At 34.5% G+C, this 14,424-nt stretch overlaps 1 protein-coding gene across 1 annotated transcript in view; it reads right to left on the reverse strand.

The window, feature by feature from the left end:
* The window catches only part of LOC142332474 (fat-like cadherin-related tumor suppressor homolog), a 170,340-nt gene extending 157,312 nt beyond the window's left edge, over window positions 1–13,028 (reverse strand). The window contains exons 1-3 of the mRNA XM_075378920.1: window positions 12,977–13,028; window positions 11,648–11,754; window positions 6,159–6,366 (exon numbers count right to left, since the gene is read on the reverse strand). Coding sequence (XP_075235035.1) covers window positions 6,159–6,366; window positions 11,648–11,754; window positions 12,977–13,028 — 367 coding nt within the window. The remainder of the gene's footprint in view (window positions 1–6,158; window positions 6,367–11,647; window positions 11,755–12,976) is intronic.
* Between the last annotated feature and the right edge of the window lie 1,396 nt (window positions 13,029–14,424).

Here is a 14,424-nt window from a genome sequence, read left to right on the forward strand (position 1 = left end):
TTTTACCTTTTTCAATTTTCCCTGCACGCAAATCGATCCAGTAGATTTTTAGTCTATAGTGGACACACATTCAGAAACATTGAAATGGAATCGTAAAATATTAGTAAAATATTAAAATAGTATAGCACGTGTTAATTTTAAGTCCAACAGATAGCGCCGTTTTTAAAAAAAAAAAACATGATTTTACCTGTCACAGGTGTGACATCTTACGTATATAAATAGTAGGTATATAAAAATACGCGTGTATTCGAATGCAACATTGTGTCAAAATTTCAAAGCAATCGGTGAGAACTTTCGGAGATTTAAGATTTTGAACAAACAATCATTTACATGTATATATATATATATATATATATACACACACACACACACACACAAAGCCTGTAAATAAAGTAATGAGACTGGTTCACAAAAACTTTTTATTTACAATTGAATTATACATGGACAATTATACATGGACTTATTTACAATTCAGTTATACATGAAATCACCATCAAAGTAGTTCCTTTGGGAAGCCATGCAACGCTTCAAACGGTTTTCCCATTCTTCATAGCAGTGTTGGAACTCAGAAACCGGAATATCCTTCACATGGTCGATTCCTTTTTTTTTTTAATGTTTTCTACTGTTCCAAAAAGGTGTCCTTTGAGGTGTTGAGGTGTTTTTTTTAAAGTCGGGAACAGCAAAAAGTTGCAGCGACTCAAGTCAGGTGAATAAGTTGGTTGAGGCAGGAATATTTTTCTTTGTCAAAAACTCATTAATTGAGAGTCCAGTGTGACAAGGTGCATTGTCATAATGCAGCATCCAGTTGTCTTTGATGACTGTTCTCACGCAGGCAACTCTTTTCCGCAGTCTTTCAAGAATTTCTTGGTAAACATATTGATTTAGTCTGTCCTGTAGGCAAAAACTCCTTATGGACAATGCCATTACTATCAAATAAACAAATTAGCATGGTTTTGATTTATGATTTGCTCATTTTTGCTTTTTTGGGACATAGTGAGTTTGAAGTGTGCTACTTCTTCCTCTGGGGTTTTTGTTTCTGGATCGTACTCAAATATCCAAAATTCATCACCAGCAATAAAATTTTTTAGAAAATAAGAATCAGTCTCAATCCACCCTAGAAGATCGTGGCACACTTCTACCCTGTTATTTTTCTGTTCAACAGTGAAGTTATTTGTGACTAATTTTGCACTGGGTTCTTCAAGGGGCCCAAGTTACAGACCAGAGTGGGAACTTCAGATTGCAGTGTATTTGTATCAAGGGCTTTGACCTTGATACAATTCAGGAGGAGGTGGACAGGCTGTTCGGAGGGAGGTGGGTGATGGAGTCTTCATGCGAGTCTCCTCTCTAAGACCAGCTTACAGCAGCACGTAGAGAGTCACTATCCGACTCCCATACAGAAAGGCGAGGCTGAAAAATCTTGTATGAAGACTGGCTGGCTGGTACTTTAGTAGGGTGGAACTAATGAGTAAGCAGAACAATTGCTACCTTTGTTGGGGTGTTGGCCACAGAAGTGAGACTTATTGTGGCCATGACAGATCTATGCTTTGTTTCAACTGTGGGGGTTGTGACCATAAGGCCGTGTCCTGCACGGAATCTCGGAGATACCTTGACTGTAATGATTTGGGCCATTGCACTGGAGGGTAGAGCTGTAAACAACAGACATCATGCTAAGAATGCTGCTTTCTAATGCAAATAGATGCTCGCTCTCCCATGATCTTGTGGGGGAGCTGGCTAAGGAGCTTTATTACAATTTTCTTGTAACGACTGAACCGAATAGGTTGGTTATGGCCGGATATAACTGGAGTACAGACAACAGGGTTGACGTAGCACTTTAGCGATGTCAGTAGATGTTTGGGTTGGCAGCTTCAGAAAAAGGGCGACGGCTTCCTCTGCATCGAACTGGCAGAGGCGGTGATTGTAGGGGCCTATGTTTCTCCCAACTGCGACTTGAAGGACTATGGGGCTTTCATGGCACGCCTGAACGTGGCAGTTGTTGAGACTTGGAAGAAGCTCTTGCGAGTAGGTGACTTCAACTGCAAGTCTGTGGAGGCTGGCAGTGCTTACACCAATAGGAAAGGCGAAATTCTGGGTGACATGATGAGTACTCTAGATCTCTACTGTGTAAATGATTGTACGCCGACTTTCTCCACCCGTGGTCATTCCTCAGTGTCAGATCTCACTATCCTCGACAGGAGGTGGAATCACGGCTACTGGTCTTGAAGAGTGCTGGCAGATGATACCGTTAGCGACCATCTGGCCACCCTGGTTGAACTTGGGGATGCCTCCTTCCATCCACGGAATCAAGGCTTTCCTACTAGCTTGACAACTCGGGAAGTGCGTAACATCGTCGAGGAGGTCTCGCATGCCATACGTCGTGGTCTTCACCTTATATTTGAGGTACTACAGGATACTCTTAAGCAGGCGATTGCTCGGTTGGGTGTTAGGCATCGTCGTCATCGTCCTTATTGGTAGACCCCCCGAGATCAGCAGTCTGAGAAAGGATTTCCAGCGGCAAAGGAAAATGGCAGGAACTCTGTGCTAAACTAGACGGTGATCCTTGGGGCCAGGCATACCAACTGGTTATGAAACGCTTTCGCAGACGGTTACCGATCTTGACCGAGGGACGTGCTAGGGCAGAGCTGGAACGGCTGTTCCCATGAGCCGAACGGGTCTTGTTGGGCCCAGCTGACTTTGAGCAGCGGTGGTATACGTTATACGTGATGGCTATGTCCATGAGTCGACTCCACAGCAACCGCAGTGCCAGCCCTGACGGAGTACCGGCTGCGATCCTTAAGGGTCTCTTGCTACAGGCTCCGTGGGACATGGTCGACGTTGCCATTCAAGGACTGCATACAGGAATTTTCCCGTCATGCTGGAAGAAGGCCCGGTACCGAGTGTTGGTGGCCGGCCGTTGAACGTATGTTGGCCATGCGGCTTGTTGCCAAAATTAACGGCTACCCCAGACTACGTAAGAATCAGTTCGGCTTTTGGAAGGAGCGGTCGACTACGCAAACCCTCCTGAAGGTTACAACTTGGACGAACGGCATGAGGAGGAGTACTTGGCGGATGAGAAGATTGTCAATGCTCATGTTATTGGACGTTTGCAATACCTTTGGGATGCCATCCTCGACGCTTTACGGCGGAAGGGAGTTAGTTCATATCTTCTACAGCAAATTTGGGACTATTTTCGGGAGAGATGGGTCTCCATCGAGACGCAGCAAGGAGATCTACGTTTTCGGATGTCAGGTGTGTCCCGCAGGGCTCCATGCTTGGTCCCCTCCTCTGGAACGTTGTGTTGGACGGGGCGCTTAATCTTGACCTTCCGGGGCAGACGGAGGCAATTGCACATGCCAACGATTTGGCTATCCTTGTTGGTGGTAGGACTGAGCAAGACCTTCGCGTTCGGGGCAATGAGACCCTTACTCGAATAAATGTACGGTTGACGGATCACGATCTGGCGTTTATCGCCTCAGAAGAGTGAATATATCGCCTCCGGTCGGAGAAGGATGGGTCAAATAGATTTACGCATTGCAGGACACCTGATTCCGTCAAAACGTGTTGTCCTATATTTAGGGGTGACTATTGACATATCGTGTAGATTCTGCGATCACATCATCGTGGTCTGCGAACAGGCAGAGAGCACTCTTGCTGCCCTGAGACAACTTCTCACAACTCAGATATCCCCTCGAGCATCGAAACGGTGAGTCATTATGTCTTCTGTTGCATCTATTATTTTGTACGCTGCTTCGGTTTGGGGCTCAACGTTGCTGATTAAAAGAAACCTTACCAGGCTTCGGAGTGTGCACAGACGTTCGTTGCTGGGGATCATTGCCGCATATAGAAACTCCTCATATGATGCTGCCTGCGTGCTAACGGGTGATCCCCTCACCGATCTATTGGTAAAGGAACGGACGGACAGATACGCTCGTGCGGAGATTACTGGTTTGTCACCTGCGTCCCTGCTACCTTACATCATCGCTTCTGCAGCTTGTTGGGATGCGTTCAGCCTCTTTTCTCGGACGATGCTTCGCGCCGAACATGATAACGAACGTTGGAAGATTTCTAGCAGGAGGTGTTGGACAACAGCAGCTGTGAGGACCGGTATGCCCTGGTGTGCTGATTCCGATGATCAGCTGGGGACTCCAAGTATGAAGTGTGACGCTTTCTGGTGTGACGACGATCATCTGTATCTGACGTCTTTTAGGGGAGAGTCAATACCAGAGTCCCGGTGGGGGATCCCCTTGGGGACTCCCCATTTGAGGCATATGTCACTCAAAAGACCGCGACCCGGCCCCTGGGATGGGGATGAAAGTTACGGCATTGCTAGATCTGGTGTCTCCTCGTTGTGGGTTAGAGGCAGGCATAAAGTAAAAGATCCAATCGGCGGGCCGACCAGCCTTGCCGGATGTTCAGCTGGTGGGCGGGAAGGCCCGTTAGAGTTAAAGGATACTACCTTTTTACTGCGTTATATTTAACTGTGGGTCCGGCTCAGGGAGGGAGTAAAAAAAAAGAAAAATTATCCTTAAATAAAAAAAAATTGATTTTGGAGAAACTTTTTTCACGTCCAGTTTGTTTATCAAAATTTGATGGACTGCGGTACGGTTCAAATTCAATTGTTCTGCAGTCATTCTGACAGTTAATCTCCGGTCATAACGTACCAGGTCTCTGATTCGCTCAACCGTTTCGTTACGTTTTGACGTTAACGGTCTTCCAGAGCGTGGATCGTCTGCAACTGATCCCCGGCCATCTGAAAATGCTTTAAACCACCTAAAAACTTGGGCTCGTGACAGAGCATCTCCATACGCCCTTTTCAATTTTGAAAAAGTTTCTGTAGCATTCTCACCAAGTTTAACACAAAACTTGATTTCACGACGTTGCTCATGATCAGTATCACTCATTTTTGTAACGCACAACAAAAACTCATTTCACGTAAAGTTTGTTTACGTCTCACGTGGCAACAATAGACTAAAAATATTAATACCTAATATAAATCAGCTGTTCATATAACCATATGTAAACTATTGACTTTACAGTGTTGCCACTGTGGCTGCCAAAAAAAAAAAGACTAGTCTCATTACTTTATTTACGGACCTAAACTCAAAATGGATAAAAGTATAATAAAATAAAATTACAATTAAATACAATTATGAACTACATAATTAAATGATTATATGCATTGTTTTATCATGATAAAATTAAAATTAAAAAAGAGCTACAACTTTTGTAATGATAATCTTTTAATCTCCATACATAATACTTAATTTTTAATTTTTTTATTATTTACCATTTGTCAGTAGTATGTATACTTACATAATTTTAGGAACTGCGTAAACTGTAGAATCATTTTTTAACAGAAAACATAATAAAATTGGGCATTAAAATTAGGTACTAGTAAGTGGAATTGAAGATAAATTTATGAACTTCACCTATCTTCTATACAAGAAAAGGTACAAATAAACTTAAAATTATGAATTTCCAGGAACAAATTCTTATCAATATAATACAATGATTTACAGAGTTGACGTAATATTAAATTGGGTGCTAGGAATAAATTTAAAGTTATTCTACCTGAAAAAAAACTACTTGTAAAAGGCAAATTTGGATACCGGTAAAATATCACCATTAAATAATAAACTAAATTAACTAATTAATTACTTTGTGTAAGATGGTATAATGAAATAATTACAGTGATATATCATTGAGAAATAGCATAAGCTTTCAAAAAAATAACATATTCATTGCAAAGAATAACAAAAATCCTGTCACAGACATGTTAGGGAAAATTAGGTGTGAAGTATTTTTCTTTGACAACAGGAAATATTTCTTTAACTTGCCTTCTTCAATAAGTACAACATTTTGTTACAAGTGAACATGCCAAGCTAATTAAAAAATGTAGGTAACACTCAGTCCTACAAGGAACACTTTCATTATATTTACAACACTGACTGGCAGTATAATGAACATCATTAATTTCAGAAAAAAAGTTACTCTGACTAGTCTGTGTGAATTGACATACTTTACAAGTATCAACCTTGAAAAACACTTTGACCGATAGTATAAAGCGATAAAATAATATCCTCCTCTCTGTAGGAAATAAGACAATGTATTCACACTGGCTTCACTCATTAGGTGAAAATGATAAAAAAAAAAAGACATACCTGTAGCAGAATCTATATAGAAGAAACTTTCAGGATTTCCTGCAGTTATTTTAAATGACAATGTTTGATCGGCATCTAAATCTCCATCTTGTGCTGATATTTGAATAATTGGTGAATTAGGGAGTGAATTTTCTGATATATGAGTGTAGTACACTGGTTCATTACTAAGTGGATAATTATCATTTACATTGCTGACCGATATGAAAACCTGTAAAAACAAAAATTTTAGTAATAAAATAATACAAACTACATTTTAATAAAACAAAAAAAATATTTTATTTTCAAATTCTATTGCTGTATTCTGTATTTTCAAACTATAATTATTTTCAATATTTTTATGGTGATCTTCAGTATTAATAATGTTGTATTTAGTAAATTGGCTACAGGTTTAAAAAATTTAGAGTTTTAAACCGTATTTTGTATTATCTTTTAGTTAAAATTATCATAAATCCAATTTATCTACCTCAGAAACTTGACAATAGTAAGTGAAGACAATCAAACCACCAAACCATAAGGATGTTAAACCTCTTAAGAGATACAATTTGCCATTGAGGATTTGAGCCACTTAACAGTTACTGGGGGCAAAACTAAACTTGTTTATATCAATCTAACATATATATCTTCAGTATCTTCTTGTGATAAAGTGATTATGAATTAATTAGCATGACATCTAATTTAATAGACATTATGTCTATCGTTAATATTACCGTCATTAATAATTTAATTAATTATTATTACTAAATACTTACCGCTATTTTCAAAAATATCATAATACTGTATATAATTTTATTATCACTTTTTTCCTAAATGGGGATACTTGACAATTATTAATTCATTCATTTCATTATGTAAAACAAATACTGTTATTATTACAAAATAATAATAAATTAAATTCTATTAATCATTAAATCATTCAGTTAAACAAAAACTAACATGTCTGTATAGCACATAAATCAATTTTAAATAAAAAAAATTAAATACTTTTGGTAATCTATGGTGTACAATAATTCAATATATATTACCAATCTAATCCTCAACATAAATGTATGACAATAGCACTCATTGTAAGAATTTTTCTCCATTATGAAATACATAGAAATTAGTGCTGTTCTTCAATCGGTTAAACATTTTAAATACTTTGTTGTTGGGTTACAGTGTGTGTATAAAATCACAGTAAAAATAACAAACACATTTACACCCACACAAGCATAAACAAACAAAAAAAAAGTAAATTATTTGACTTTTCATCAATTCTACAAGAAAAAAAGAATAAAAAATTTCAAATGTACATTTGAATAAACTTGTGATTTAAAATAAAAGAAGTAAAAACATAAATAAAACTACAACGATAAAAAAAAAACTTCCAATTCTGTTCAATTCATGCAGCGTTTAAAAAAAATATATATACATATATATGTATAAAACAACTGAAGTAAAGTGTAAAATAAAGTATACACTACAGAAAAGTAAAGTAAAGCAAGAAAATAAAAGCAGAACGAAGCAAAATAAATTGTTGAGGAAAAAAGTAACCTAAAGTACGAGTAGTCTTGTTTAAGAGTTGGTATTCTTGTTCTCAGTGTACTCCTTACTTTTAAAGTTTAACAACAAATAAGTAAGTAGCAACAGAAAACTTGTATATGTATTCAATATTCAATTACTTCTAAGTTAACGTTCAGAATATGATATATATTATAATATACATATATAACAATGTTTTATAAGTTACGTTACAATATATACTTTAATACCCTATAAAATAAAATAAAATGGTTTGTTATTAAAGCATAAATAATAAATAAACATTTTAAAAATACTAAAGAAACATTACTTTAAACTTTTTTATTAAATTATTTATACCTTTGTTGATAATATTTTATATTAATATTCAGTACATCTTAATATAATGAGTTTTTGTAGTATACAATACACTAGTACCCTCATGAAAAGCACTTATTTAAAAGTAATAATGTAAATAACTCAAAATTCTCTTTTTGAATGTCATTTATTATTCTCTTAGTTGCACATAAATAAAAGAAAATATGCCTGTATTCTACTTGCGCACATGTATCTATACAAATAAAACTTTGTCAACTCATACACACATACCATACGTACCATTCAAAAGCTCTTTATTGCAGATTCTTTTGATTATTCAACATTACTCGATGATAATAATAATTTTTTTTTAATAAATTTGCGAATACTGATAAACTATCAAGTTACTTCCAGACTACCAAATCGTATTATTCAACCCAAAATTTCTTTTAAGTGATAAAAATAGTTTAAAAAAAACAGAGATTCATTAAATAATAAATTTAAACATGATTTTTAACCGACTTCAAAAAAAGGAGATCCTCAATTTACAACCAGCTAGAAGAAGACCCATATAATTATATATTATACTAAGTGCACAAGCAAAGTTTTGAAATACGACTATTTTTTCACCTGGGGGAACATCATGAAGTCACATGGAGCAAAGTCAGGACTGTAGGAAGGGTATTCTAACAGTTTAATTCCGGTGCTGATCAAACACTCAGAGCAAACTTTGGATCGATGTGTTGGAGTGTTCATCATGGTGAAGATAACATGAGTCCATCCTTGAGTTTGGGTACAGCTTTTTGAGAGCTTAAACAATTTTTTACCACTACCCTGTAACTTTCTTCAACACAACTTGTGAGTTTTCAACACAACTTGCTCTAAAATTCCTCTCATACTATAAAGTATAGCCACCCTTCTTCACTAAACTGGATTTTTGAATGTTCACAAGGTTTCCTTATCTTTCAATACCCACACTTTGTTCTGAGCAAATTTTGTTCTGTCAGAACTTGGGATATCATAATACTACAGCCAAGCTTCATCACCTGTTACAATATTATTCACATAGTGGGATTTCCGGTTTTCAAACTTTTTCAGCATTTTATGCCACAATGAAACATAGTGTGCCATCCAATTGTTGGTCAAATTATGCGGCACCCAAAGATACAAAGCTTTTTTAATTTGAAGGTGATCTTTCAAAATAGCACCAACTGGAGGTACAGTAATGCCAAATGACACTCTACTTAGTGGTAGGTTACATACCAGTCTGTCTCAAGCATTTTTCGTACTGCAGCAGTTTCCCTCAATCACAGACAGACATCTCTTGAAGATGCTTGGAGCATTCTCAAGGACAAAATTTCTCTTTCAAACTCTTGGTACCACCTAAATATTTTTGTACAATGAGGATAATCCTCTCCAAGCACAGGATTCATTTCCTCTAAATACTGATCAACACTTAACCCACATGCAAAATTTTATCGCAAGATTGCCCAGTACTCAGTTTACAACATCAATACCTCTTCTCAATAATACAGCTAAAATGCAAATGACACTGAGACTGAAAGGGAGGCATTTTACAAGTGATTATAACTCCTAAGGGCTTGAGTTAAAGTGTGAGCACAGATCTCCAATGAAAAATGGCACGGTTTCTTTAAAGACTGTTTTCAGAGGTTGGAAAAGTGTATAATGTCTTATGGAAATTATTTTGAAAAATTATAAAAAGTAAAGTCATACTGAAAAACTTTCCTAATGTCTTTGTATAATGAAAGTTTGGTAAACCAAACCTTTGGAGCAAATTTAAGATCAAAATCTGTGGTTGCGTTTTTCATTTCTTAATACTTTGAGGTGTCCCCCTGAGTCCAAAAATGGTAAAAGAAGTACTGTGCAGATTGTATGTATAAATTTAAGCTGGTGTCGCTTGCTTGCATTTCTAGAAAATGCATAAATATACTTATAATTATGAAATTTGGAGTGAATACTTGCAAATGAGAGATGACATACAATATTATATTTTTATAAAGTTAAGAAAAGGAGATGAAGTAGTTCATCATAACTAATACTGAGTTACATTTTTAAAAGTATCTCAGCCAATAACCCAATTTTTTTATTTTATAAAGGTAGTTCTTCTGATGGTCCTGTAGTAAGTAACTTAAGAGCGAAGCTATTACTAGTACTTGGTTAATATTAAATTCTGTCAAGACCTGAATCGGCTAGGATTCTTTTTTTATTGTGCTTTGTTTAGCGATTATCATGTATAATATTTTACTAATAAAATTGTAACGAACTTATTATTTTCTTAATGTTTACATTTGCAAAAGATTTATAGTAACCTCGTTTTTTAATTAATTTGTGTTTGATTTTTATTGGCATGATAGAAAACATATGTTCAACAACATTAATAAAGAAGACTATATCTGTATTATAGAGAAAATTTTATTCCTTTTAACAAACATTCGATAAAATATGATCATATTTCCTGATACCATCATCCAACCTTTATATTTATATACAGACCTCCATGGTGGAGTAAGAGCATCTATACTTTTCATCCAAAAGATTGTGGGTTTGAATTCCAGTCAGGTTTGGTATTTTGTATATTTACAAAATTCATCTATCATAAAATGACTACAATTGAATAAAAGCCTGTTGTTGCTTAAAGAGCAAATAAATAAATTAATATTATTATATGATTTACGTTACTCAAGTGAAAACTTATTTTTTAACAGATAATTATTTATATAAATTTATATTTCATATAAATTAAAATTGTAAATCTATAGTAAGAAACTTAATACAAATTCCAGTATTCTAATCAGCCTTAGCTCAAGCTTGAACTTCTTTATGTTGTCTTCTTTAACTTCTTGTTTTCTTTAACTTCTTTATGTTGTCTGTTTTATTCCTTTTTTTTAATTAAAAAAAAAATGTTTTCTCAAATTTTGGATGTTTATTAATTTTTTTTAAAATGAACAGCATTTTTTTTTAATCTATCCATCTTTTTAAAGAAAAGATAGCCGATAATTTTCAATAAAATAAACTTTTTGGAAAAAATAAAACTGCTTTCAAAAATTACACAAAAAAAAAAAATATTAATAGTTTTAAACTCTTTTCAAATTTCAGCTGTTTGAAGTCAACACCAAATTAAATATTACTAAGTTATAGTGGTCTTATTTTTTAAAAAAGGATTATTTTGAATTACCTGTTGAATAGATAGTATGATAACTTTCCTTCTAGTTTAAATTGCAGCCACTTTATAATGAAAAATACTGAATTTCTGTCAAGACTGTTTTCTGTGCAGCTGCCAACCCAACTTATTTCTGTTAAGAGTCTAACAGAAACAAGTTGGGTCTAATAGTTAGACTAATCTTTGTACAGATTTGGTGGGCTTCAATGTATTGTAAAAACATTTGAGGATTTATTAATTTCAACATAATATTACTTAATGTGGACACAGAACAAATTTGTTTTAATAACATTACAGTTTGGCTTTTTGTCCAACCCCTGGATAGAAAACAGAGGATACTTCCACAGGCTCAAAAAAAGTGTTGCTATCTCATTGAGTATAAATAAATATTATAATCATATCAGATATCATAAACCAAATTAATTACACGATTACAAATCAAATTATTGTTAAACTATAAGCATTAAATGGTATAAAACAATCACTGAATCACCTGTAAACTTGAATGTAGTGGTGCTACTCCATGATCTTGTGCCACAATTGTCAACCAGAAGTTATTTTTTGTTTCAGCATCCAGTACAACCAATGTTCGTATATTTCCTGAAAAAAAGAGATAAAAAATTAAATTGCGCATTATTTACCATAACAAGCGGGAGAAAAAATGGTTATAGATTTGTTTTTACTATTTAAGTTATTAGTCTATAATAATAAAATATACTACAAGGTCCAGTTAACACAGTGCTCAGCTTCAAAATCAACTGGTTACAGGTTCAAATCTTGGTAAGGATCTAATGTAGTATGGTTTTAATAATTTCATCCTGCTTATTATTTTTGTTAAAGTAAATTTATTTATATGCAGTTATAACACGATTATAAAAAAACTGTTGCATTAGAAATTCATTAATGAAGTCCTGCTTTATTTACTTCAAGTAATATTATATTGTGATCATTTTTCAAGTGCCATTGTAATTAACAATCCTAACTAACAAACTTGTTTTCTGAAGAAGCTAAACTGTTTATATATATGTATTTGATAAAACTAGTACAAAGTTTTCAAAAAGCGATGAAACATTATAGAAGAATGTTTCCTTCTTTTGTTACAGGCTTAAATGAGGAAAAATGGGTTACGAAATGCAGCAGAAAATATTCATTTTTTCCCATTACATTAGATGTGCCAGTTATGCCCAGACCCAGAATATCTTCACAGAAAAATATGGTGTGAATGCACCAAACAAGCTCTCTATCAAGCAGCAGCTGTACAAGTTCTAAGAGACATGGAATATGGCAGATGCAGCCAAAAATGGTTGACCGAAAGTGCTGACACCAGAAAAGTTGATTGACATGCAAGCTGCATATTCTGTTAGTCCCAAGAAGTCTGTATGATGCTATCTAGCCAGTCTGGTCTCTCTGTTGGTAGTGCCCACACAGCATCGCACAAGTGTTTAAAGATACATCCGTACAGAATCTGTGTTGTTCACGAGTTGTTACCTGCAGACACTGGAAAACGTGTAACATTCTGACAGTGGTTCATGTCATCTGTAATGCCAGATGGAAAAGAACTTGATGATTAGTTTTGGTCTGACTAGGGTTCCATCTTGATGGATATGTGAATGCACAGAATTCACGCATTTGGTGTACGGAAAATCCAAATCAGCTGCACGTCTCCTCTGCACAAACAAAAAGTAGGTGTTTGGTGTGCAATCTTTATGACATTCTTTCATGCCACAGAAAACAGTGAGCTCTACATACAGATGGTGCAACAATTTTTAAACACTATACCTGCAGATCAGCTGGAGTACATGTGGTTTCAGCAGGACAATACTTTGCCACATACAACCAACAACATTACGACTTTCTTGGTTCAGAGTTTCCATCGACAAGTTTTGAAGGGATTGTAACCCCCCTCGATCTCCTAATTTATTTCCTCCTGATTTTCCCTTGTGGGAATACCTTAAGGATGCTGCTTACAAAACTTATCCTCACATCATTCCCGAACTGCAGAGTGAAATTTAACGATGTGTCGATCAATTCCTCAACAAACGTTACATGTTTAACACAATTAAAATTTAATGATGTGTTAAAATAAAATAAAATTAAATTTAAGTTAAATTAAAATTAAACTAAACTAAATTTTAATACAATTAAATTGTATAATGTGAAAATAAACTGTAATGCAAGTTGATACAAATGGATAAAAATTTATCATCTATCATCAAAAGACCCAAAAATTTTACTTTTTGGGCAAAAAAAATTACTATTATTAAAGTAAGCATTATCCAAATAATTAGCAATATGCTGACCTGAGAGCATATTGCTACGGGTTAATGAAAAGAATATGAAAATGGAAATTTGTAGCGTATAAAAATTACATGTCTAACTGGAATTCGAACCTGGGACCTCTGGACAAAAGGGTGAAATGCTACCTCTCTGCTGTAGAGATCAGCATTTGAAGTTTTTTTTATCTCATTTAATGAATAAGAGCTTCAACTGCCAAGTAGAATATATTTTTTTAATTATTTTATTTATGAATTTATTCTTACTGTAAATATTTTATTACATTTGTCTAAAAATCATTAATTACATATAAATGAGTATATTCTATATTTTATGATTTTACACGCATATAGTAACAACCAATTTTTGTAAGATTATTTCTTTCTCTAATAAAACACAAACATAACTACGCAATGCTCTATCATTTAGATAAATTGTTAGCTTCATACGGTAATATATGATTTAACATTTTTAATCTACCTACATCTAAATAAAACCATAATTTTTTTTCTACTTTTCCATTACTACAATAAACACAGCCTGCAATTTATGTTAAACAGTAGTACGCAAGGATGCTGTTGTGGTAGCATCCCATTACCTGACCAAGGATGCAAAACAAAAGGTTTTAAAAAATAATGACATTCTCTCTAATGCAGAACTTATCAGTCTTAACAATTTTCATTCAAAGAAAATAAATAAATTTTGCCCAATCTCTCTACTTTCAACGCAACTTATCTTATTTCTATTGATATAAAACAATGTAAAACTACAAAACAGTTCTTAAATAACACTAAGCAAATAGTTTTGATGCTATTACCCCAAGATTAGATGTTTAATTAGATCAAAGCAAGTAGCACAACATTGATGTAACTACTTAACACTGCTTACTTACCATCAAGTAACCTTGGCTTTATAATTAGGAGTTGGTAATATCATAATAATCTACTACCATAAAGGAAGTGGGAAAGCATGTAAATTATTCTGGGAATATTGTGT

Source organism: Lycorma delicatula, chromosome 11, assembly GCF_047948215.1.
Source record: "Lycorma delicatula isolate Av1 chromosome 11, ASM4794821v1, whole genome shotgun sequence".
In the NCBI taxonomy this organism is placed as follows: domain Eukaryota; kingdom Metazoa; phylum Arthropoda; class Insecta; order Hemiptera; family Fulgoridae; genus Lycorma; species Lycorma delicatula.